General features: G+C 43.3%; 1 protein-coding gene across 12 annotated transcripts in view; it reads right to left on the bottom strand.

Moving 5' to 3' along the window:
• Nucleotides 1-1,607: 1,607 nt before the first annotated feature.
• The window catches only part of TNRC6B (trinucleotide repeat containing adaptor 6B), a 261,927-nt gene continuing 236,624 nt past the window's right edge, over nucleotides 1,608-26,910 (bottom strand). For 10 of the 12 annotated variants that reach the window (XM_027107726.1, XM_027107725.1, XM_027107722.1 and 7 more), the window contains 8 exons: nucleotides 25,896-26,033; nucleotides 23,387-23,563; nucleotides 21,969-22,115; nucleotides 21,623-21,718; nucleotides 18,607-18,831; nucleotides 18,099-18,169; nucleotides 14,780-14,919; nucleotides 1,608-13,831 (listed from right to left, as the gene is read on the bottom strand). In XM_027107726.1, the coding sequence (XP_026963527.1) occupies nucleotides 13,444-13,831; nucleotides 14,780-14,919; nucleotides 18,099-18,169; nucleotides 18,607-18,831; nucleotides 21,623-21,718; nucleotides 21,969-22,115; nucleotides 23,387-23,563; nucleotides 25,896-26,033 (1,382 nt within the window). In that variant the 3' untranslated portion in view covers nucleotides 1,608-13,443. Of the gene's footprint in view, nucleotides 13,832-14,775; nucleotides 14,920-18,098; nucleotides 18,170-18,606; nucleotides 18,832-21,622; nucleotides 21,719-21,968; nucleotides 22,116-23,386; nucleotides 23,564-25,895; nucleotides 26,034-26,910 lie in introns of those variants that run through there. The other 2 variants (XM_027107723.1, XM_027107732.1) reach the window with 2 other exon arrangements.

Here is a 26,910-nt window from a genome sequence, read left to right as displayed (position 1 = left end):
TGACAGCAGAGCCCGCAGCGGTGAAGAGGGCTGAGTCAGAGGCTAAAGTCTTGACAACCATCTTCAGTTCTAAAACACACCCCCCCTTAGACGTTTATGCATTTTTTAAATATCCAAAATTTAAAATAAAGTCTTTGGTGATAAAGGTCTTCATAGGTTTTGCTATGATCTCAATTCCACAAATACAGCACTTACTTGATATAGGTAGGCCTGCAAGGTGTTTTTGACATCTAGTTCACCTCTCCTGACCTCACATTTCCTGGTGTTACTTATTTTATGATAAGAATTGGATGGTATATAGCCTACCACTTTGTACAGCAGACTTGCTTAAGACCATTTTCTTAGAATTCCAGGTGTCTTTCAGCCCAGGCATTTTGGCGTGACAACTTTGGAATCCAATCTGGGTTCCTAGCATGGTGACTGAAGCAAGTTTCTATTAAGTGATGAATATTTACATGGTATGCTTAGAGCAGTGCCCTAATGTAAATATTATAGGAAGCAATCAGTCAGTGTTATCTACTAGTAGCTGATTAAATTATGCTGAACGGCAGTTCCTCATGAAATGGGTTTGCCACTATCTATTTCACACAGCATTCTGAGAATGAAGTCAGACACGACACTACCTGGGAATTACTAAGTCTTAGTTTCCTTCCATTGCTCCCCTTTGCCCTTCTGGCGCTGTTGCATGGTCACATGTCTAACGAGTCTCTAGCAGCTAACAGTAAGTAAGAAAGTGTTCAGATGGGAACAAGCTGGCTTTCAGGGTAAGGCTCTCCCGCTCCTCCACAGTGGTGAGCACCGGAAGCAAGGCGGGGGCGCTGGCAGGTGGCTTCGTGGACAGAGCTGGCACGCTGTCACCTTCCCGGGCTGCAGCAGAGCCCCGGCAGGCATCATCCCTCTGCCCTCCTCCACTCTGTAGTGTCTTCGCTCCAGATGCACATGAGGCTCAAACGGGATGACAACGAAAGGTAGCAGGAGAACCTGAACTTCTTTCAGAGACTCTGAACCCGGCGGCGTGGCAGGCAGCAAGGAGCACACACCCACCAGCGGCTGGTCAACCTGACAACTCCGGCAACACAAACGTAACAAGACAAGATAGACAAAGTGGAGGCCCAGTCCAGATGCTGAATGTCAGACAGCGTTTATGTGTGGGGCAGGGCGAGGGAGTACAGTAGAAGAAATACAAACATTCAACAGACGAGCAAATTAAACTGGCTAAATAAAACAGGAAACCACAATAAATGCTTAGCAGCCAAACACATTTATTAGTCTTTTTTCTTTTTTTTTTTTCCAGGAACCCAAAAATATTTTGTAGTTATAATGTAAGCAACTGAGTTGCACATAATACAATCATATCTTTCCAAAATAAAATAAAATAAAAAACTAAACAAAAACAAAAATAAGCTGCTTAAAAGCCCAAAAAAACCCTTCAGAAAACTCATATATGCATTACATCATCTCTCAGTTTTAATGAAATGACAACGACTTAATTCCTTATTACTCAACCTGTCACAATCCAATAAAAGACCACCCTTTAGTTTTTTTTGTTTTTGACTTTTTTTTTTGAAATCCAGCATGAGAAATACAGTACCTGCTATGGCAAAAAATACACATAAAATGCAACTTTTCAGCTTATTTGTACATTAGTAGAGTTTAACATTTTATTGTTTGTTTTTTAAGTGAACCAGTGATTTTAAGTACCACTATACTAAAAAAGTAAAATAAAATATAGAAAAGGGGGGCCCAGCCTGCCATGCAAGTGCACCTCTAAAGTGCCTAGTTTCTGTGTCCATGTAAAACCAGTCATATGAGGAGCAATTTCAACATATGGGAGTTTGATTAAACCTCTATGTTTAAGAGAAAAAAAAAAAAAGACAATGCCATAGCCTCCCTTTTCTCCCCTCAAACTTCCTTAAATCCCATCATCCACTTTCTCTATGGCCCACCAGTAGAGAGAAAAGAAAGCCACCAAAATAACATTGTAAAAGCTATTTCAAGTATAAGAAAAACAAAACACTTCTAGGTAACTTGCAGAGAGCATCAAAATTGTGCAGCTATTTAGTCATGTTTACAGGTTTTGTTTCTGCGGACAGTGTTTCAGATGAGAGGATTTTTGCTGTACCTTCCTGTTACCTGTTTGTGTGCAAAGTTGGAAAGCTGCCTTTGAAAGATCCAGCCTCTTTCTGATGCCCTTCTCTGCACCTTCTGTGAAAGGGGACAAGGAGAGAAGCGAAGGGAGGAGCCACACGTCCCAGGCCGTCAGGTGGCACTGCTCCGTCTCTCCTCTGCACCATCCCCCAGGGCCCTCACTTCTCTTGTTCACCATCAGTGACCTAACTCTCATTGCAGAGATTCCCATATTCAGTTTCCTGATTTGGTAGGATGTATTTTACTATGTAAACATAGCCCCCTAGGATTATGGAACCCAAAGCAGCATATATATCTCCATCTAAATGGAGAAAGAGAAAATAGTCCAGAAACCTCTCCTCGGGTTGCTTCTGTTATCTGTTTTTGGTTACTCGAAACAGGGAGGGGTGGGGTGGGCACAGAGTAAGTCATAAGCAAATAGTGGAGCGTTAGGAGTGGGCATGGTTGAGCCGTTGCATCTGCTTATTTTTTTTCCTCTGGGAAGGGTTTTTTTGTTTTTTTAAAACCTGTTAAAAATGTTCCTGCACCTTAAGTCATACTGAGGTTAAGGCCAAGGGTGCAGAATCTTGTGCACGTGTCTCTGTGAGCACATTCATGGTGCATGCACCATTTTTTAGGTCTTCTGTGAGATCACTGGACACACTTTGGTCACTGGTGTGTGCAAAGGGTGGTGGGGGGGAGTGTCCCAGGACAGAAGTGCAGAGATCAGCAGAGCCCTTTGGGAGCATCGCAGAGGGACAGAAGGGCAGGAAAAACTCAGGAGGGACCAGAGGAAGGAGACTGATAGAAAAGGGCTTCCACACAAACAACAGAAATAAAATTCACAGGTCGACAGCGCCCAGATCAGAAGGTGGGTGGTGGATATGCGTGCATTTATCATCAAGCTTCTTCCCTCAAAGGAAGTCGTCAGTAGACAAAGATCAGTGAGCCCAACCTAAAAAGGGCTTCCTGAAAGATACAGGGTTTATCTTTAAGATGGGGAGGAGCTAGGGGGTTTGCGAAGAAGCTATTCAAAACGATCTATTCTGGTCCTGCCTCGTGAGCGGCCAAATCTAGGAGAGCAGTAGCTGACAGATCCCTACAAGCAGCACTCGTTATTTACCTCTCCCTAAAGTCAGCTTCAAGCCTTGTGGAGGGAGGGACACCTGAGGGTGCGCGGGCCTTTCAGGGAGGTTGCCTGCACATCTCAGCTGACTCTCCTTCTAAGTAAGAAATCAATTCATTTCCAGAGCATCGCAAAGTGACACGGCTATGAATTCTACAGCACAAAATTGAAATGCCAGGGACTGATTCTCTTTATGATCTACAGAATGCTACTCAGTTACTCAAAGTGTGTGTGTGTGTGTGTGTGTGTGTGTGTGTGTTTGAACCAAGAAAGGCTGAGAACTCAAGGTCTCAGGAGAAAACATTCTGGAGTCCCTGGAGGGGATGGATCTTCTGGAAGAGAGATATCCAGACACTCCCTACCCTGGAACTAGAGCTAGAATAGATGGCATCTATTCAGAGCAGGGTTTAAACACTGGTCTGTCGTCACTGTGTATGGGAGGCAATGGAGAGAACATCACCCCACAAATGCAAGACCACTCCCCTGACCTGTTCTGCTTTCTCTTCTTAAACATGAAAGAATAAGATCTGAAACTTCTGATGGCTTTAAAAAAAGAAGTGGAAAACATCATATTTTAGGGTTACTTTCACAGCAAAGAAAAATTGTAAAAGTTATCCCGCTATCTACATGTTCATATTTTTCCAAGGATAACCCACCGATGTCAGAAAAGGAGGGGAGTTAAGGGTCTACACTGCAGGGGAAATGTACCTCGAGGTATTGTTTTGTGTTAGACAGCTGAAACGTCAGAATTTTATTTTTTTGTTTTCTTTTTTGTCTAAAGGCAATCTAACAGATTGGAACCCTGATGAGATCGTGCCTGTGCAGGCTTGCAGGGGCACGAGGAGACTGTGATCAAGTCTGTTACTAGTTACAGTACTGTGAACATCAACAGCAAAACTGCTGCAGGGAAACACTGGCTCCAGGCACGGCGGTCTCTTGCTTCCGATACTGTGTGTTGCCAGTAACGCCTAGACCAGAGCAATGCAAGGGCCACGACTGACTGCAGGAAGGATCAACAGAGGGATGCTGTCAGGACAAGTAGGAGGCTGTGGGCTTTCCCGTGTCAAACACCTCGCTGCTCACTAGCTACACACAGCTTAGTAACTGCAAGGGAAGCAGAGAGGTCACATATGGCGGAGGGGTAGTGGATAGGGGAGAGCTGCCCTGTTTGCCTGTCAAGCAACAGACCTCTTCCCCGTAGAGCAAGAAAGTTTCCTTACAATTAAATTCACTTAAAAATGAGAAAGAAAAATTAAAACGGAGTGAGGAGGAGGAGTTTTTTTTTTGAAATGACATAAAGATTAAGGTCAGCACGAGTGAGGCAAGGTTTCCTGAGCTGGAAAGGGTTTTGAGTTCAGGACAGGGTGAGCACTTTTTTCCGGAAAACACGGGGGCCTTCTGGGCCCTCCTGTTGCACCAGGCTGACACTGCACGGCTAGGATGGAGATCCCATACCACACTGGTTGGTAGGGACTGCAGGCCCCCCAGGAAGTGCCAGGCCGGACTCACAGGTCTCTTTCTACCTCACTGGGCCGACCTTACCGCTTCTTACTCTCACTCCCCTTCCCTGCCAGCTTGAGGGGATACCATGGACACAGAAACTGTAGAACAAGGATACAAAGCTACTTCCTTCCCCTTTCTGCCCTCTCCTCCCACCCCCCCCTTTGCAGAATGCATAGTTACAATTCACACGTTACAAAGTAAAGAAGCAATGATGACCACATATGGGACCTTTTTTTTTTTTGAAAAAAGAAAAATCCAACAACCTCTTCTTAAATTCAGTATCAAAATTCACATTTGCATAATAATACATTTCAAGGCCATTAGAGAGGAATGAGAGTGAAGCCCCGGAAGCTGCAGCATCTCTCCTCCCTGTGTCTTCCTGAATGAAGCTGAAGGAATCTTGCGGAGGGATTGTTTTCCTCTTTGGGGAGTTCTGAGGAATTATGGAAATGGCCCTTAGCATTCACTTGATTTCTCTTTAGAAAAGAGAGGGAGTGGGGAGAAGAGGTGGAATTGTTTAAAACAAACGTGAAACAAAGGAAGAGACACTGCAGATTTCTATGTTTAACTATAATAGTTCTGAAGAAATAAAATATGATTGCAGATTTTTCTCTTTTCTTTCACAAACACATCAATCTTATCCTCTCAAAAGCCTTTTCCTCGTGTGTGATACCCTGTTTGCACAAACAGCAACGTTATGTGACTTCCATTTGGGAAAAGAATTGCCTTCTCAGGACACAGACTCAAAGGGTGGCAACGCGCCGCCTGCCGTGCGTGAGGCAGGAGGGAGAAAAGCCTTCTCGACGTGCACGAGTGTGTCACAAGCATCACCATATTTCAATTCTCCAGTGCTTACGGGAAAACAAAGACTAAAACAGCCACAGCCACAGCCACACACGCACACACATAAACACGAAGAAGACTAGGCAATGCAGAGAGATTAAGTTCAACCTGCACTCTTGGACTAACCTGGTCTCTGTCATCTGTGCATCATCACCTCGTCATCCCCTCTCCCAAGTCCCGGAACCTCTCCCCCACGACTCTACACTGTGCAATTAAAACGCCCCGGGGTCGGTCCGGAGAAATGCCGACTTCCCTAAAGACCAAGCTGACCGTCTTTCTGTTTTATCCCAATGGGTAGGTTCTTCCTAAAACAGACGGTCTCTGAACTCACAAAGGCACATTCAGAAATACTACACTTAAGTAAGTAATTCCTTGGACAAAATTAAAAGGGGGGGGGGGGTTGGGGTGGTGTTTTAAACACATATATTTTAACTTATCCCGAAACGTCTGGCAAGAAGTGTCATGCTGAATGTATCACTTGGTGAAAAACTCTACTACCTTTAAAAGGTATGTAACTTCTTTAAGGGTTCCAAAGGTTTTTGCTCTGTTTTGTATAAACAGTCCCCTTTTTCATTTTTGGCGAACACACGCAGGATATACTCTCTTCCTCTCCATAAAGCTCTGCTGTCAGGTTGGTCCTGCAGCGAAGTGGCTCCTGGCATCCCGTCACCTCTCACAACCCAGCCCTCCGAGGACTGTGCACGCCTTTCAGGACCCCAAGGAGAAGGACCGCCAGATGCAGTAAGAGGTCCAGGGAAGCGGGGGACCAGAAAGGAAGGAAAGCACTTCGCCCCACAACATCGGAAGCTACTCCACTGTTTCTCTTCTGCTGCTCACCAGCAGCAGCAAAGAGGACTTTCACTTTTTGAGAAGAACAATCCCAGCTAATTAATATTGGCTCAAAATGGATCAATTCCAATTGGGAATTTACTTTCAAAACAGTGATTTATATTTTGAAAGTGAAACTGAGGCACAAAGTGCTTTAGGGAAACACTATTTCTTTTCAATTTAAAACAGAACGCTTCTTGCCTCTTTCTGACCTTTCTCCTCCCATGAACAAAACAAGCGTTTGTCACAATGAAGAACCAACAGCTGAATTTTGCAGAGACCTTTTGCTCAGGGCAGTACCGTTTTTCCCGGTGTGCACAGTTGTCGTTAAAAACAAATTCAGGTGTACGGCTAACTGAAGAGGAAATTACTTAAATTCTGTGAGGCAAACACTGGCAGTTTCTATCACTTTTGCTATTTTATTTTGGTGATGGTTGGAGGTTATTGTAACAGACTGACAGTTTAAAAACCACTCAAAAAATAAACAAACAAAAAAAACCACTCAAATGTTTGAATACTTGGTAATTAGTCCAGATCGAGTCCGAGTGACCGTAAACATGAGGATGGCGCGGATGCCCAGCCGGTGGGGTGTAGCCCTGTTTCCTGACCGGTGTTCCCTTCACCATCCTGTGCATGTCTGTGGCCTCTTTCCTCTGCTGAAGCAGGCAGGGTCACTGCTCAATTTTAATTATGTTATTACTATGTTCATAGATTCTTGAAGTTGATAATTATTTCAAATGAAGAATGTGATGCCAGTACCTCCTTTGTCAAATTTCAGGTCAAGAAAACAACGCCATCATTGACAAATGGGGACCATCTCTGAAAATACACACACCTTTGGCACTGGCCATAAACCTACAGGCCTTATCACAGGGTGTGCACTAAATCTGGAAATAGAGATAATATTCTGTTTTGTAATAGACTGATGATGTCCTTGACAACATTGTATACACCTGCCTGTTTCTAGACTGCTTGGACACCCTGTACTTGTGGATAAGAAAGCAGAGAGGCTGTGGTGCAGTTCTGCAGCTGAGGGGAAGGGCACTCCGTTTTCTGATTAACTGCTGAGGTTATACACATGGGCCAGACTATTTTCATCTGCACTATCGCACGCAGCCTTAGTTGTACACTCACGGGAGGGAAAACAATAAGATTTCTCTTTGTAGTAACACTAAGAAGTGTAGTTAATGCATAGACGTGAAGTGTGAGAAAACTTGGCGAAACACTGGAGAAGAACAGGTTTGATTTCTTTTTTTTAACCAGCTAAAAATGTATCTCTACTCCTAAAGACCTTATAGATAAGTAAAAGAAAAAAACCCAAACTCAAAACAATAACCTAGAGTGTTGTATGCTGAATTTGAACTCTGAGGATGGGGGAAGAAGGGGACCTTTTCAACATAAAGACTCAATTGTTCCCTAATCTTAGAGATGGCTACTACAGCCAAGTCTGCTGCAAACATCCTGTTTACACAGCAGAGAACAGGCTTGGCCTAAGCATTCTGCTCAGCTCACAGACATCTTCATTCTGTTTAACAGTCAAGATGGCAGAATAGAAAAAATAAAACTAAAAAGTACGCAGCATCTGAGGTCGATATGGAATCTGGCTGTTAATCTTACAAAAACTGCCCCCCTCCCCCGCATAAAGTGGTGAAAGTGAGAGTGAATACTTGCAACTAGTTAACAGCCTGTGAAATTTTAGTTGCTGCTAGCTATATTAATAACAGGTCTTCCAAATTCTTCGACAGTAATTTTTTTTTCTTTTCTTTCTTTCTGCATATCTTACACACGACATGTAACCCACAGGAACCTGGAAGAGCCAACTGCTAACTTCTGCTACATTCACGTCAGAAGAGGTGGGAAAGTTCTTAGAACAGGAGCCACAGTAATAGAAAATCGAGTTGCTATAAATAACGCTGACTGAATGGCAATGCAGGCGCGGCGCTGATTTACGGGGGCGCCGACGGAAGGATGTGCTTTGGAACCTTAACTTGTAGCACTGCTACGTTAACTTCCGTGAATGTTGTAAATGAAAAATACCAAGGGCTGGGGACTTGGGGGATCAGAGGTGCCACATGGACCATCCATTTCGTCACAGTGTCTAGGAGATCTGTACTTTTTTTTTAAACACCTAAAATTAGGTCATGGCACTGGATCTTAATTGCCAGGAGAGGTCTCCGGTCTGATGGAAGCCTTCCCTTCCCCTTCTAGTGCTTCTTTCCTTTTGGCTACTCGTGGTAGACAGAAACCAAGTTCATGATGTTTGAGAGTGGGATACCTCTGGCCACTAGTAATCAAGTGTTTAAAAAAAACAGGAAACTGGTAAGAATTGGAAAGCTCAAGTTTACATGATCAAAATGTTCATGAAGTAAATCCATGTAATGAGAGGTCACCAGCAAGCCCCTGTACCCATGCCAGAATGCAGTGGAAGAGAAGATGCTTCCGCCACATTTTCTAAGTGTACTGAAGCCATCTAACCTCTCAGCAGACATGGCTCTTGCCAAGGAATACCATGGAAAGAAAAGTTTTCCTCTTCCATTACATACTCACTATATCCTGTTCTTAGGTCACTGACAACCAAAAAAGCAAAGCTTCCAGCAACTGGTCAAGAAAAAGGGAGTTGATGGGAAAGGGAGGAGACAAAGGAGAAGAGCAGAAAAACAGGAACCCCTTTCTAAAGGCCCGACACAGAGCCTTTCCAAGTCACTGCAGTTGTCACCGGAGAAGCTGATACACAGTAACAAAGGGTGACAGCACAAGGAAGGATCTTGGTATCCCACATTATCAAGACATAAAAGCATACTTCCTCGATTTCTGTTTCTTTAATGACTTTAATTTTAGCCCACTGCCTTTGGGGCCTGTCCAGAACCACTCCAATTTCTGTAACGGGTGAGCGTCTTACTGTCTGGAGCGACGGGACCACATGCACATACGCACGAGTTCCTCCTGCTTAGGAGGTGTGGGTGTATGTACGAAGGCACTAAAGCGGTTTCAGAGAAACTGCAGGCAGCAACCCCACCCACTCCCTTTACCTGTCGAGCAGGAGTTTCTTTCCCACTGGGAAGCTTAGGTGTTTAAAAGAAGCTGTGGTCATGCTTGGGAATTCTAACCCCTGGCCCAGGAGGGAATACAAAAAGAGAATTCAACATCACCAAAAACCGAAAGGAAATACTCCGCATCTCCTGCTGGGGGATGGGGATAATTAAGCAGCAGATCTTCAGAACAGCAATTAAAATGAGCACAACGGTAGCTGGGAGCTAAAAAAGTAAAACCACTTGTTCCTTATTAGATTCTTCTACTTTCTCCTCCTCCCTTAACAAACGGAGGTAAGACGGACATTCTTCATTAACAGAACAGTCCATAGATACTTTTTCTCTAGTAATGCCTACATTTAAATTTGTTCCAAAAATTATTAACCTATATTTCCTAACTCTTTACATAGATTCTCAGCAATCCAACCGTACTACTTTACAGATTAGAGTTACTTTTTTTTTTAAGCTATTGTTTCTTTCTTTGATCCTTTCTTTTGTTGCTGGGGTTGGGGAGACAGGGTGAAAGGTTCCTTTAAAGAAAATCAAAAGTTCCAAGGGGAGATTTAAATGTTCAGTCTTAAACGGAAAGGAATAAAGTGATGGCATTCCCATTTATACACACCAAACACTCTCCCACTAAATTATGCACAATTTCCAATGAATCCATGCTAGAGCGCTTATAAAGCTTAATCCTTCTCCCATATCTTTTAAGCTCGTGAATTTACCTGTTGCTGCTAAATTGATAATTTTTAAAAAATATTTCTTTCTACATGTTTTAAAATGTGTGATCCCCAGTATGACAATAATGTTTGGAGACTTTTCTTTTTACATTTTAAGTAAAAATTGTTTAAACTTTCTGAAGTTTCAGGAACTTGTAAAAGTTTATTAACAGGAAAGAAACAGCCGTCTATCTAGGATAAGATATGGTTAAATAAACCATCTTCCAAAATCTGGCTTCCTACCCTAGAATTCCTGAGAATGCTTGCAAATTTTAAAGCAGGAAAATAAATGTTAAAAACAAAAAACACTGTTAAATGCTCCCAGAGTTAGTCTTCATCTAAAATATATATTTATATGTATATATATATGCACTTTTTGGTCTTTTTTTAAGTTTTCAGTTTTTTTCCCTTTAAGCTTATGATGGAAGAACATTTTAGCTTCTCATGTTTATTTTTACATATTTCAAATCCCTCATTATGTCTTGTAAACAAGAGGGGCTCTAGCACCCGGCTTTCACCGTAGTATCGTTAAGGAACTCAACTAACCCATAGTGCAGGTCAAGGAATCAACAGGCAGGAAAAGAGGAGGGTGGGGAGGACATGCCAGGGAACCAAAAGCGGCAGTGGACAGTCACCACTGGCTCGCGTGAGCCTCAGGACATGCTCCCGGCCCAGGGACACTCAGATTCAGCCTTCTGTAGATGTGTGAACACAGCTGCTCTTCACCTGGAGGCCACCACACATGCCAGGGTTTTGCGCCCCCAGGCAGAGAGCAGTCGGTGGGGCTCGAAGGAGACATTTTGTGCATGGGCAGAAGTGGAAGGGGCATCGTGGTGATGAAAACCGGAGGGCACAGTTAGTTTTCTAAAGGCATCCGATGGGACCAAACCAACGCTAGAAACTCAAGTTTGACCACCTGCCCACAAAGGGTTCATAAAGACTTGCACGAGCGAGCACTCGCTTGGGCTGCGCACGTCAATCTCTTCTGAGGCTAGGTTTATAATCAACAGAGTAAACTGAGAGGACTACAGAATTCCCATTCTTTGTCTCACAAAACCACTTAAATGCAAATAATTGGTTTTTGCCTTTTCCTATACACAGCCACCCACCCACCCACAGACACAAGCTAAAAGTCAAATACATTATTAGGCATTGTTGTATCCTTCACTGAAGATGCTAAAGAAAGAAAAACTCCCTTGTCCTCACTAGCAGCAAGTTACGGAGGACAGTAGAGGTCTGCTCCCACCAAGGGTTGGAATGGGCAGGTATTTGCTGGTACAGAATGTCGGCACTTTATGTTAAACAGTATAATGCAGACTGGGATGTCCACACAAGTGCTACCACGTTACCGGCACACGCCCCCCCCCCCCACCCCCCACCCCCGCCCCGCCAGCCATCTGTTTTGTATAAAGGGGTACCCTTCAGGTCTGCTGTAACTCTTCACAAAAAGCAGTTTGATACATTTTGATTCCAACATAAGTACATACATGTTGGTGATAACTGTGGATTAAAAGTTGCCCCCTATTCGGCCCAGAGTACTACTACATTGATGCTTAAAAAAAAAAAGTCTTTAAATACCGAAATAAAAAAAGCAACATTACAAGGGAAAAAAAAAGAGGTCAAAACCAAAAAAAAGGTGCAATACTTAAGTCTTTGCTAAGTTATACCTGCCTAAGCAAAACCACATACACAGGAAATACACAACACAGAGAAACAAAAGGAAACGCTTGAAGTACACACTGGTTTAAGAACATTCGTTAAGTAAACGTTTCTGTCAGTGATGGCCTGGTGCTGTAACACGCCACGGCCTGGCACAGGTAACGCTCAGCAAGAAGGGGGCAGAGAGGGAGGAGCTGCGGATGCTTGCAGGAGGCTGCTCACAACTTATTTTTTTTTCTGTTCTCGTAAAATGTTAAAGAGAAACAATAGAAATTTTAAATTCAGCATTACCTGACTTTCTGACCAATTTCTCATACCCGATTACACAACAAAGGGGGAACACAGTTTTTCTGCTTTTGAGACATCACATCATTAAAAGCTACCTTACTGTCTGTTCCCATTCAGACTAATGAAAAGGCCAGCATGAAATTTAACAGATATTCAGATGTGCCTACTACTAGCCACTTACTTCAAAAAAACAGAAATAAATAAACACACAGTTGCTCCAAGAGGTACCTCCTGCTTTCCTAGTTTTGGGGACTTGGCAGTGTTCCACTCTACTGCTAGGTCAAAAGAAAAGAGACAGAAAACTCACGCTCGGGCTACTTTGCAAATGTAAAGGAGCTCCCTGCTTTCCTCATTAAAAAGCACTCTGTTCATCTCAATACAGCCCAACGGGGTGGCTTCAGTAGCAGTGGCTCCCCGAGGTGCTCGTGCTCCTGTGTTCTCATAGTTAAAAAAAATAAAAATAAAAATAAAAAGCAGATGGCCGGCCAGCCAGCCTGCGGACTGTCAGCAATGCAGCTTTCTGAGAAATCAGGATGGGGAGAGGAGGAGGACACAGGCGCGTGCGCGTGCGCGCGCGCGCGCACACACACACACACACACACACACACACAGAGAGACAGAGAGAAGGATGCACGCGAATGCACATGAACACACGTGCACACACATACCAGAACGAGCATGCCTGGGCAGTTACATGTGCCAGAACACACTGGTATTTACCAACCAGCCAATCACAATTTTTTTCTTTTTTTTCTTTTTTTTTGTTTTTTTTTTTAGGTTTTTTGTGTTTTTGTTTTTAAAGTGAGGCTCCGTCAAGTCTTCCCTCCCCCACCCCAACAATTCTTTTGAATTCCCCTCCCTCCCAAACATGGTAGACCTAAGGACGGAAACACACCCAGTGCAAACAAAGTTAAAAAGCTATTTTTTTTTCAGTATATATGTTTCTTAGCAACAACTTCCATATAACATGAAAAAAGTGAAAAACTAGAAACTAATTTTTTTAATTTTTTTGTGTTTAAATTTAAATGGTATGTGTACTTGCTTCACATTGTCTTTCTAGGTTGGCGTTCATGATTCAAGTATTTCAAGAGTGATATGTTCTCTTTTTGGATTCATATTCCAAACGAAAAAACTGAAGTTATAAGGGAGGCAACTATGTGCTCAGACAGTCTGTCAATGACCCACCTTTTTTTCTCTCTCCGTTTTCTTTTTTCCTTTTAAAAATGTATTTATTGCAAGTTGAAAAAAAAAACGAAAAGGTCAAGTTAGTGCTGCTGCTGTTCCAAAAAAGGTCACGAGGTCAGAGTTGAAAGTTCTAAGTTCAGATTGAATCCGACCCTCCTCCCAGAAGGTCACCAGGTAGTAAAGGAGCAGGGCTGCCCATCCTATGGGGGTCTTCCACGGTCGGGACTCCCCACAAGCTAGAAGAATAGTTTGGGGGTCCCCACAATGAAGCGCCAGCAAGATCGGCCCCGCTGCTGCCACCAGCACTGCTGCTCCATTGCCCGAGCCCTGTGGACCCACCGAAAAGATTCAGAGCAGGTCCGACGGGATCTGACTGGGTCTGGCCGGTCTCCAGGGACTGCCAACCCGCTGCGGGTGCACTCGGGGTTGCCGCAGGGGTAGGGGGCTGAGCTTGTGCCAGAAAGCGGCTAACTTCATCATCAGTGGCAAACTCAGCCAGGATGGTAGTGTTTCCCAACACACACCTGGAAAAAAGGGGAGGGAAAGAGCTATGCATTTGAGGAAACTCCTAAAAGCATGCATAGGGACTGAGTATTTTGAGTCCTCACTACTCAAAAGTGTGGTCCTTTGACTAGCAGCTTCCACCTCCCCTGGAAGCTTTTCAGAATCACAGGATCGGAACCTGCATTTTAACCAAGAGGTGACTGAGAAGTACTGATTGAGAACAACGTATCACTCAATCTCCAGATATCCAAAGACTACTGGAGAATATTATACATCAATATCCCTTGGGACATGGAATTTGTATGTCAAGTAAAATGTCGTCTCTTTTTTTTTTTTTCCCCCTTGGGGGTAAAAGATCACAGCCCCAAACATCAAGGTGACCCAGCTCCAGGCACCTAAAGTGCTGCTTCGTCTCAGGGCCGGGCTCACTGCCTGACCTCCCCATCACTTGCTTGTTCCGTGTGTACCTTTCTGTCATGGCATCTGCAGCCACGGGGAGTCAGTTCCTCCTGTTCACCACCTTGACAGTGGCGGGGAAGAGGATGGCCAGAGTCTGATCCAGCCCCACTTACTTCAGGCAGAACCCCTGCTACCACTAAGACCACAATATCCATCATCACCCACAGAGAGGCCAAAGAAAGCAGCTATAGACCCTATTATGAAAAGGGACAGCACTTACAGCGTCTCACATTTCATCAATACTGGGTTTGTTTCATGGTACTAAAAATTTACTCCCTGCTTCACAAATCTGTTACTTTTGGAATTCTGCTTATCGGATACAAACAGGACAATCCATGCTTACGTAAGTAGAAGAGATCAGCCACCTCGGCACTCAAGCAGTTGCTCATGTCAGGATGCCGTTTGTGTGCATGTTCTCGTGCATCTCTGTTTAATTAAGCAGGTGCCCGAATACTCACATGTGCCTCTTCATGCATGTTTGTCTCAGTGAGCGTAGGCTGGGTACTCACATGTGCAGTGCAGTTTGGGCCTTGGCCGCCTCCTGTTTGGTGCTGTATCGGATCAGGGCGGTGCCCTGGGTTAGGTTCAGATGGAATGTCAGCAGTGGGCCATGCTGCATGCAGATGGTTCTCAAGGTTGACCCATCAATCTAAAGAGTAATGACAGTCATGAGATAAAAACTGGTGATGGGGTGGGAAAGGAAGTCAAGTGACCTTTCTTATATTTGAGAATGAGAAGGACTTCCGGTTCGTAAATAACAGCATTAGTACTAAATAAGTCTAGGAGAGACAAATGAAGAACTCGAGGCAGGGAAAGACTGCACTGAATACAGAGGTCTTCAAGGCAAATCTTAAGATATTCAAAGCACTGGGCTCAGATCTAATGTGGCCATTTTGCAGATAAAAAATTTGTATAAATACAGCTCAAAACAAAAGCACATGATTCAACCTGTGGTCTGTTTTCCTTAAGAGGTAAACAAGTAAACCTATACTGATTGGTAGAGCCTTAAAAAGCAGAAATAAGACGGTAACCAAATAAGAATATAAGAGAACATGCAAAGTTCTGAGCATGATTACTCATGTAACATTCTTCCAATCTCACAAAAAGCTACAGAGAAAAGACACAAACAAGAAAGGCACTGCTGACCACCTGACGATTCAGAATGCTGACGGTTGACCCAGCTCAGATGATTCTGATGTCTCCTTACTCCTACTCTCGTCATCTCAAGGAGAGACTCTACGTCTACCTACTTCTTAGTGCCTTCTGCTGACCTCAGCCAGCGTGACCAATGGTTTTTTTTATAGCTGCTCACCCTAGTCAGACTCTCAGCATTAGGGTGTTCAGTGATTAGGGACAATTGCCCTTCCTCACCTATGACTTAGAGAACAAATCTCTTTACTCACTCTGATTTAGTTGTATCAAGATCTTTACTAGGTTTATTGAAGCTGCTCAGTGCAACATTTCAGTTCATTTTTTGGGAAGGGAAACAGATTACTACTGGAATAGCCTTAAAAAGTTGTGCTACTGGCGGCAGCAGTGGAAACATTCTGTGGTTTTACCATGGAAACCCTACAGGATGAAAACCGGCAGTTTCACTGTAATTCTTTACAGAAAATGATGGGACAAAAGCTCTTGGCATTGTTTTATAAATGACAATTGACTATATAAGCATGTCAGTATATACCACAAGTGACTTTTCTGGGATAGACGCCCTATAAATAAATTGTAGGTGATGACAAGTAAATTTATCCAGGTCCCCCAAAATGTGGCCTTATAACCTCCTTTTAAGCTATGACTCAGATTAGTGAGATGTCTGCTATTAGGTCGTTTTGATTTTTAAAATGAATCAATTCTTTCTAACACAAACACAGCCAATCCCTATATTCATTTTAAAAAAAAAATAAATTTATTTATTTATGGCTGTGTTGGGTCTTCGTTGCTGCATGCGGGCTTTCTCTAGTTGAGGCGAGCGGGGGCTACTCTTTGTTGTGGTACGTGGGCTTCTCATTGTGGTGGCTTCTCTTGTTGCGGAGCACGGGCTCTAGGTGTGCGGGCTTCCGTATGTGTGGCATGTGGGCTCAGTAGTTGTGGCTCGTGGGCTCTAGAGCACAGGCGCCGTAGTTGTGGCGCATGGGCTTAGTTGCTCCGTGGCATGTGGGATCTTCCCGGACCAGGGATCGAACCCATGTTCCCTGCATTGGCAGGCGGATTCTTAACCACTGCACCACCAGGGAAGCCCGCCTATATTCATTTATATACATATACAAATGAAATCACTATTTTTTTATTTTATTTATTTTTAAATTGAAAAAATTTAATTGAGGTATAGTTGATTTACAAAATTACATTAGTTTCAAGTGTATAACATTTTTATAGATTATACTCCACTTATAGTTATAAAACATCGGCTATATTCCCTGTGTTGTACAATATAGCCTTGTAGCTTATTTATCTTATCCATAGTAGTTTGTACCTTTACTATTTTTCATACGATAATACAGGCTCCTTTTAACACTGCTTCTCTCATCCTAACCATATTACACCCACAGCACTGCGACAACTTAGAAATAATGAGGCATGTTTTGAGGATGGTTATTTAAAATGTCCATACGTCAGTCAACTCTTTGCTAAATAAATAACCCAGGGCTTTCAGCTGAGTTGATTAGATATGGAGATTAAGAGCCGTTCCAGTTCCAGATAGTTCCTCACGTTAACTGTATTTAGAAAGCTGTCCATCTCAACATGAACCTTGAAATACGAGCCCCAGATTTACTCCCCACAAATGGGTTCACTGGGCAAATAAATTTAGGAGAATCTGTATTTCCCCACAGAGGATCATAACACATGTTAAAGCACAGTAAAGGGTCTAAGAAGCCTCATAATGAAGGCACCTGCTTCATTTTGTTTAATCAAGTATGTATTACAAACATATTAGGCCAGAGACCTATTAATATCCCATGGGAACACTCTGGAAAATGCTGGCTTAGTAAAGTGTGCATGACTCCACTTATGAATTAAATGCCAGACAATTTAATCTTTGTGTCAAAGGGAGGGAGGTATAATTGATTCCTTTTTAACAAGGTGTTGTAAAGGTTGTGCTGTCAAGTCCACATGAAGGCCCTGGGCTCAGTTTCCACGGGTCCATTTAACCTCATTTGACTGCTCCATGTTTGCTGCTGCAAATACGTCAGTTATCAGGCAACTCAAGCAGAAGGGAGGGAGGTTTGGTGTAAATGAAACCCCACCACTGTAACAACAACCCAGAGAGCACGTTCTGATGAGAGCAAATCAGTAATGCCATCTACAGAGAAGAAGAGAACAGACAGGAAATGAAAATTCAGAAATTCACACATACGGCATTTAAGCCACGAAATCCACACATTCCTTCTACTGCAGAGATGGATGGTTAATGGTGTATGAATGAAGCATAAAAATGGTTACCAGTGAGCCACAAGTCTCGTTGAATGAGTAACACAAAAACAGGTAACTTTTTTGCTTGGTTCCAGATTCTGACAGGCAGATCCACACAGCAAGTTATCTCTGCTAAACAGAATTCACCAGATAACACCACCCCATGCTCCCTATTTATAAACTACACGTGTTAACATCACCATGAAGGCAGGCGTGAAGCTGAGTGTCCAGCATCCCCCCAGCTTCAGAAGTAGGCTTCAGGCCTTAGCTGGGGAGACTCACCCCCGCAGGCAGGACCTCTCTGTGGTGACCAGGAAATAAACGAGCTCTCCTCTCTGCTAGCCCCACAAACCTCGGACTTTCCCTCTCTTAATACAATCAAGTCCCATCCAGAAAATCCCAAGAAAGCGTGGTTACCTGTGGAGTGAGATTGTGAAGAACCAGCCAGTAACTAGGACGAACTGAACCACCATCACTCCAGGTGGAGGCTGGAAGCAACCAGAAAAAAAGATCAGGAAGAACGATCAAAAAATTAAGATAGCCACGCGTGAGACACATTTTCAAACAGCCCACATGGTTCCTCTCTCCTCTTATAAACCATCTTCTCCTTCTGCCTCACTCTGACCTCCTTCATCCTGTCACTGAATAGCCAGTTCTCGTCTCCTAGACCTTGATCCTATGCGCTCTTGCGCCTTATTCGCAAGACAACGTTGTCCTCCCAGGGTTCTCATCTTTACTCCGTCAGTACCTCGGGAGTTCTTGGGTCCCTCTGCCTTATGCTGACTTCAATTCTCCACTCAAGAGATACTTTTTCCTCTACCCGACAACCGTGATTTCCTCTGAGTTCATCGTGTCTTCAACATTTGTGTGAACATAAGCCCCTCGGGTTGGAACAATGATGCTCCTTTAGGCAGATCCTTCTCACCAGAGGCAAGCCGTGAGTCCTGTGTCCCCCACCCCCTGACTGAGCGGGGTGCTGTGCTGCTCCAGGGAGATGACGGTTTGGGGTTGGTCAGACCGGGAGGTGGGCGGGGCAGCGGTGTAGTGTTCCTTGAGGAAATATGGTTTTTCCACATCTTGTTGGAGAGATGAGTGGGGTTGTGTCCTATGGGATCTGGGGACCATGTCGATTTGTAATCAGGGAACTTTGCTATAAGAAGAGAAAATTAAGGAGGAAATTAGGTTAGACAGGTCACTTTTGTTAACAAATACACATACACACGCACACACGAATACATACGTGCTTAAATTCTAAAAATATTAAGGGCACAATTTAAGAGGCGCAAAATAATTTTGTTCTCTGAGCTTATCAAATATAAATTTTCAATGACTCTTACTCTGAATTGACAAATTAACACATGAGCTAAAGAGTTAATAAGATAACTAATTCTTTACTGCTTTCTTAGCTAAACACAACCTGAAAAGGAAGATAAATTCAAGGAAAGTATTCTTAAAGTCATTAGTCTTACTTATACTTAGATATAGTAGAATGTGAACCCAGGCAGAGCTAAAGTATTTATTCTATAAATACTTACTGATTGAATGGAAAGTACATTAAAAATTAAACTTTTCAAAAAAAAAAAAAAATTAAACTTTTCTTGATCCAGAATACTAGATAACATTCAAACAGATTTTAAAAATATAATCAACAAATATTCACCAAGGGCTTACTCTGCTTTTAAGGTGCTAAATCAGTGCTATGGATAATATAAACAGTTGTTCCCAAGAACTTCAAGTTCAGACGGGAAAACAGAAAAGATGAACAACAGAACTGGTAACCCAGCAACATCATATATGTTCAATACATGGAGGAGAATGACAATGCTGGGCTGTCAGCAACGACTTTGCCAAGACAAGTCTTGAAGGACTGATATAAATGGACGGCTCAGCAAGACAGGAAAACAGAAACCGAGCTTCAACTTAAACTCTCTTTGTACCAAATATGTTTCTCCCCAGTTTTGGCCGAACAACACTTCACAGTAGCAGAGAGGTAAAGGAGGCCATAAAGGTCTGCTGGGGGCAGTTTCAGATGCTATCAGGAGTTTTTGCAGTAGATTTAGCAGGTAGTGTTTAAACTAGGGCCAAAACGTGGATGACAGCAAAGAGAATGGAAGAGAAGAAATGGATCTGAGAGAGAAGAAACCACTTGGGAGACGTCATCACTGGCTGGACCCAGCAAGTGAGGGAGACAGGAAAGAGTGAGGAAGAGGCGAGAGGGAAGACTGAGATGTTGCGACTAAGTGATGTGCAGCAGCACCACTAAGAAAGAGAGTTAGTTAAGAAAGAAAGACAGGATTTCCCTGGTGGCGCAGTGGTTAAGAATCCGCCTGCCAATGCAGGGGACACGGGTTCGAGCCCTGCCCCGGGAAGATCCCACATGCCACAGAGCAACTGAGCCTGTGTGCCACAACTACTGAGCCTGCACTCTAGAGCCCGCGAGCCACAACTACTGAGCCTGCACACCTAGAGCCCGTGCTCCACAACAAGAGAAGCCATGACAATAAGAAACCCCCGCTCACTGCAACTAGAAAGCCTGTGTGCAGCAACTAAGACCCAACACAGCCAAAAATAAATAAATAAATAAAAGAAAATTTGTGACAGTGAGGGTTGGAAATGTATACATTTAGTTTTAAACAAGGGTGATGCTTGAGTCATCTCTCAGGTGACCGCTTGTAAATGAAAGATAAAATAGTTAAAACAGAGGCATGGGCAGTTACAGGAATAAAAGAGGTGAAAATGAGTTTTTATGTAAAGGTAGAAGCCCTAGGGGACTTCCCTGGCAGTCCAGTGGTTAAGACTGTGCACTTCCACTGCAGGGGGCATGGGTCAATCCCTGGTCGGGGAACTAAGATCCCACATGCCATGCAGTGTAGCCCCACACACACACAAAAAAGTTAAAAAAAAGGTAGGAGTCCTATAAAAGCATAATGTAGGGTGGTGTTTAGAAACATGGAATATGGAGTTGGCTCCTCTACACACTCACTCGGACCTGAGGCAAATTCTATCAGCTGTCTGAATCTCAGTTTCTTTATCTACAAAATGGGGGTAATAGCGGGACCTCCCCCACAGACTTTGGTGAAGGTAAGATAAGAATTCACGCTGAAGGCTTAGCATGTTGCCTGGTCCTGAGAGGTTACTGTTGCACTGTTGATATGACAGAGGTGGAAAGAAAAAGAAGACAATCCGTAAGTACATTAACCCGCAGAGCCTTAGTAGGTAGCTAAGGATTTGTTTTATTTGCATTCGCCTGGATAAACGTCAAAAGCCTTAATGACTTTAATGGCTTTAAGGTCCAACTTTTGCAAGACCAAGGTGCCAATTACTAATGATTGGTCTACCAATCTATAAGGCGTTGTGCTAAGTAAGTGACTTCAAAGGCTCTGTTATAACCATTAAGTTTTCCATTCCCTATTGTCTTACACACACACACACACACACACACACACACACACACACACACGGAACTCAACAAGTGTTGTTGGTAGAATTAACCAAGGTCCTCTTTTTTTCCCCTTGGCCATCTGCCCTTAGCCTTTGTCTGTAAATGGAAGAATTTTTGGAGAAAAGCAAGCTCTAATTGGCTGCCTTAGGAACAACAACCTGGACTTAACTGGTTCTTCCCACGGCCCCTGATTTTCTTGGCAGACTGGTTAAAAGAAAAGCACTTGTGTCATCAGGATATAACCTCTGCCCTCTCAACACCCATAGCTCCCTGTAATTATGTCACCATCTGTCTTGGTCCTAAAGCTGTATTTGTCTCACCCTGCCTCTGTTGAGACTGACTGCAAGTTCCCCAAGGACGTGGCCAATACAAGAGGTGTGTCTCCATCCACGCTGACCTAAGCTATTTATTCCTTAAGAAATAAACGCCAATTTCCTTTGTAGAAGGCAGCCAGACAGGAAAGCGCTAGCGAAGGGGCAGAAATGGGTCACACGCGTACCTGAAGTGCTATGAACGTTGCTGAAGGAGTTGTCAGAGGCACTGTAGGGCCAGGCACCAGGTGAAGGCAGCGAGGTGTTGAGGGAAGAATTAGACCCTTTGGATGACGAATGAAGAACGAAATGAAAACAGTGCAGATCAATGTCAGCATAACTAGTGAAATCTTGAAGTATTTTATTTAACCTTAAATAAGAGGAAGGACAAACTATATCTAAAAACTAAATGTGAAAAGCTACATATTCCTATGTTTTCTGGTGAGATACCAGCAAGTACAAATGAAGCCACAGCCTGCCAAACATGAAAATACTGGGTGCTGAATAAACACGAGGGGTGTTTCACTTATTTACCTGTGGTGTTATCCCGCAGAAGTTGGTGGTCAGTATCTACAATGGGAGATGTGGCTGTACCCCCCAGCACACTTCCTGGGGTGACATAGGGGTCAGATTCAGGGTCAATGTTTTGGATACCTTTCCATGGCACTCCTGGTTGGAATTCTGAGGTAAGGAGAACAAATATTGGATAGAGGTAGGAAGTTGTTCAAAACGTGGTAAAGTTATTTTTTGATACAAGAAATAGATCTGTGAAAAGTCTAAATTCTGAATCTATTTTAGCTCAGATTTTCATCATAAAAAAAAAAAAAAAAAAAAGTTGGCCTGACATATACTTTGCCAGCAGCACTCCTGTGCTATCACGACATGCCGACCTTCTTTCTCTGCTTGGGAACTTGATGCCACAGACCTGCAAGATCTGGCCCCAGGCCCTGCTCCCAGGGAAATTCAGGCCTGAGGGCAGGGAGGCAGGATACGGTAGTGTGGTCTCATGACAACTGTGGGGCATCTAGGACAAAAACTGGGAGAAAATCTGAGTTGGAGAGGAGATATTTCTCCCACTTATCTCACTGGAAATTGGCTCAGATGCACAAAAGAAAACACATCTGACCACTACTGAGGGGAATGTCCAGGGACAACCACAGGAAGAATTTGGCTTATCATGAGAAAGCCTAGAAAATATTTAAGTGTTTACAATTTTTTATCGGTTAATTTAAATCATATTTAAAGCTATATTAAACTTTTACTTTCCTAATCATGATGAGGAAGAACAGTATGTAGTACATATGAATATGCATTATACTAGAAACTATACATATTCATAGCTCAAATATACCCGTATAGAAAGAGGTTTAGAAGGACATATACCAAACTTGTTTTTAATTTTGCTTTAATAAATTAAAAGTTTTTTCTACAATGAAAATAGATTACTTGTACCAGAATAAAAAGAGAAAACAAATAGCAAACAGTCTCACTGCACTCACTACTGCATACCTAGAACCTGATAATAAATACTTGCTCAGTGAATAAACTAATCAATTCACTGGACATTTCAGAAGAACCCACGTTTCAAGGCATCCTTTGCATGGATGAATGCCAAGTCCCGGCTCCAAGGTCACCTTATTTTACTCCCAGGCTGCACTCCATGGACTTCCTCTGGCCTATCTGTGCCTGTGCAGTATTTACCACAGTAACTTGCCTTGTAGGCGATCAGTGCTCACACCTATGTTCTTGACTGAACTCTACAGAGCAGAGACCCCCTCTAATGAAAATTTGCTATCTTCCCACAGCAAATTCTTCCCTGCTTTTATCAGACAATAATTACTGAATGAAAAAAATCAAAGTGAATGTCTGTGTCAGAAGCAATCTGTTCAGAACCTGAAATTAACAATTATAAAAAAAATGATATCCCAGAAAAAACATTTCCTGTACGATACCTGGAGGCCAGCTGGCATTGCTGGATTTACTTCCGATTTTATTTGTTGGTGGAGATTTGGCAGGTAACCAGCTATCACCAGCAGGACCCGTATGGCCACCCAGTGTGTCACCCGGGATGATATCAAACTGGTTGTATGGTGACCCTCCTCGGGTCTTACCAGGGGCCACTATAGCGCCTGAGAAAAGAGAAAGGTAACTAATTCACACCAGAAAGGACTCTTATGAACAGAACTTGTTGCGCTTTCATTTAGAGGAACTCCAACACAGTATGCAGGAAAAAGAGTCCTGGAATCAGAGGTCACGCTTGAAAGCCACTGCATAATTAGGAAGCAGGATGACCATGACAACTCATCTCACCTTTCTAGCCTCTCAGTCTGCACTTATGCACACAGCACTGTTCTCATTCCTGAACGTCCCTTTCAATTTTAAAATTCCATGGTCTTATGAAGTTAACAAAACTTTCATCAACTACGAATCACACCATCATCCCCCCAGTTTTTACACTAATGACCTAGGAATGAGGAATAGGAAAAATACTCAACAATTTGCGGCACATAGAAGGGTTTTTAATTACATTTCTACTGACACCAACCCACCCAAGTCTTTAAGTGCTGATCAGGCCTAGTTTAGCTGGAAGAAGCAGAGAAAACAGAGGGAGTTTGCTGGAGAGAAAGGCATCTGCAATTGCTTTAAATTCCAAAGCAATGAGACAGCATTCCCGCCGAGGGTCTCTGCCAGCACAGGGCCAGCAGTGAACTCTGCAGCTCTGAGATCCACGGCTCCACACATGAAGAACAGCAAATCCTTTGTAAAACTGCTGTCCCGAGAGCATTTCAGTTTTGTTGGTGCCCCCTTCATGCATTTTATATGCTGGGAGGCAGGAAAAAAATTAAAAGCTTAATAATTCCCTTAAACTAACAAAAAATGAACTTTACTTTAAATGAAAATTTTGACCTCTGTGAGATACCATTCTACTTATCTTTCAAATGAATTTTACATGCTGTATTGTGTTACCTGATCTACTCTTAGGATGCTGTTTATGAACAGATAAAATTACTTCCAGGGTAATGTATTAAAATATTTGTGTAGGGACTTCCCTGGTGGTCCAGTGGTTAAGACTTAATGCTTCCACTGCAGGGGGCACGGGTTCAATCCCTAGTCGGGGAACTAAGATCTTGCATTCCACACGACATGGCCAAAAATAAAAAAAATGAAAATAAAGTATTTGTGTAAATATCGATTAAAATAATCTGTTTGGTTTGGCCTAGCACAAGTATTATCACAACTGTCTCCATGCTCAGCTAAGAGAAGTCATTTGCTTTTCTGGAGCCACTGACAGGAATTTGACTCAAGGGCACACAGTACTGAAGTAGTAGGAAATGAAAAGCTCAATTACCTTGGGGATTGCTAAGGAAATGGGAAAACATTACCTATAAGCTCTAAAAAGGCAAGCGAGTATTTTACCTGTAAGATAGCTTCTCATATGCCACTGTGCATTTATAATCATACACCTATCATGTCTTTGGGGACAAGGGGACTTAATGAATCATCAGCCTAACGAAGCAGCCTAAGTGTCCAAAGCTATAGATGCTGAGCTTAGATTATTCAGTCCAGAAACAGATTTGATAATTTCAATACATCATTCTTGATTTTGTAGCATGAAATCAAATGATAATGCTTAGGGACAGCAGGCAGAGAACTTCACATGGCCACTTCACCAGCCTACTGGATGGGCACATGAAAGAGGGGTTTATAAAGGAACCCTGAAAGGCTCCAGACTGATGGGGCTGAGGCTGCCAGGAAGCCCCTGCAGGAGCCAGTCCAAAACCTATTTACACTTGGTTCTCATGGATACAGCTGAGTCCAAGTAAATTACTGTCAAATGAAACAAACATTGAAACAAAGGCTGAAGGAAGGTCCTAAGACCTTTCATCTATTTCAAAGGGAAATGGAGATGCTCTTACAGAGAATTACAGAGATGGAAGAGCTGACCCACATTCAAAACCAAAGCCTACAATGCCCTCAACTGCTGTCTTGCAGACACTGTCATTCATGAAGAACAAGAAAGCTTTGTGTAAAGTTCAAACCTCATGTATTGATCTATTAGTCATCTTTTGGAGATCAAAGAGCTCAAACAATCATCATGATATATATTTGTTGTGATCTCTCTCTTGTAGCTCCAAAAACTGATTCTGTTCTCTCAGCCAATTTATTAGGGTTTTAACAAGGGGAGCTCAAGTTCACTGCTACTGCCCTCAATCCAATTGCAGGTGGGAAATTTTGCTGTCCTTAAGTGGAACTAGCACCTTCAAGTGTCTTATAATTTGAAATACACACAACCCCAATCTTCCTCTCCTAGGTGATCACAGGACTGGGGGGAAAAATCAAGAGACTCATTAGGAAAAAGCTAAAAAAGATCTGTGCTTCAAAGGAAGTTTCTAGGCCACTTCATCAAGGCTTGCTGAGAGTCAGAACAGCTCCAAGTCATGAAGCTTTGTTTGCTCTTACCATTTTTGTGCATATTGGCTTCCTGTGTGGCTACAGAGGGCAGCCCCTCCATCATGGAGGTCCACTGTTTAAAGCGAGACTCTGTTCCAGCCTCCTTTCCACCAACCATGCCGTAGTCCATGCCGCCAGAGCTGAAGCCTAAAATGGAGAACCACATTTTACGTCTTTTTATAAGTTTCTAGTATCAGTAACCAAGAGTTCTGAGGCAGAACCCATGAATAGCTTCATTTTTCACTTAAAGACCAATTCACATGAAGTTTTCTTCACTCAGAAACAGATATTTTGATTCAAAATGCTGATCCTGGCTCCTGCTTGCTAAAAAAGTGACGACTCTGTTCAGGTATGAAAACATGTATGACTGCCATCTCATTAAGACCATCTCAGTGCATGTGTGCATTCACTTATCCATCTGCATCAAACAGAACGTGGGGCCAGCAATTCTCCAACTGAGATGGAGACGTCTACACATCAAACCAACATGGTGGGCGCTTCCCTTGTGGCGCCGTGGTTAACAATCCGTCTGTCAATGCAGGGGACACAGGTTCGAGCTCTGGTCCAGGAAGATCCCACATGCCGTGGAGCAACTAAGCCCGTGCGCCACAACTACTGAGCCTGCATGCCGCAGAGCGGCTGGTCCCGTGAGCCATGGCCGCTGAGCCTGCGCGTCCGGAGCCTGTGCTCTCTAGACACAGGAGAGGCCACAGCAGTGAGAGGCTCTCGTACCGCAAAAAACAAAACAAAACGAAACAAAACAAGAATCTGTCTGCCAATGCAAGAGACACAGGTTCGAGCGCTGGCCTGGGAAGATCCCACATGCCGCAGAGCAACTAAGCCCGTGCGCCAGAACTACTGAAGCCTGTGCGCCTAGAGCCCACGCTCCACAATAAGAGAAGCCACCGCAATGAGAAGCCCGTGCACTGCAACAAAGACCCAACGCAGCCAAAAAAAAATAAATAAATAAATGAATAAATTTAAAAACAAAACAAAACAAAACCCCAACCTGGTGTAACAGCAG

This window comes from Aethalodelphis obliquidens, unplaced genomic scaffold, assembly GCF_003676395.1.
Source record: "Aethalodelphis obliquidens isolate GAN/ISIS:26980383/991018 unplaced genomic scaffold, ASM367639v1 scaffold8, whole genome shotgun sequence".
Lineage (NCBI taxonomy): Eukaryota > Metazoa > Chordata > Mammalia > Artiodactyla > Delphinidae > Aethalodelphis > Aethalodelphis obliquidens.
This window is presented reverse-complemented; position numbering and strand designations above follow the sequence as displayed.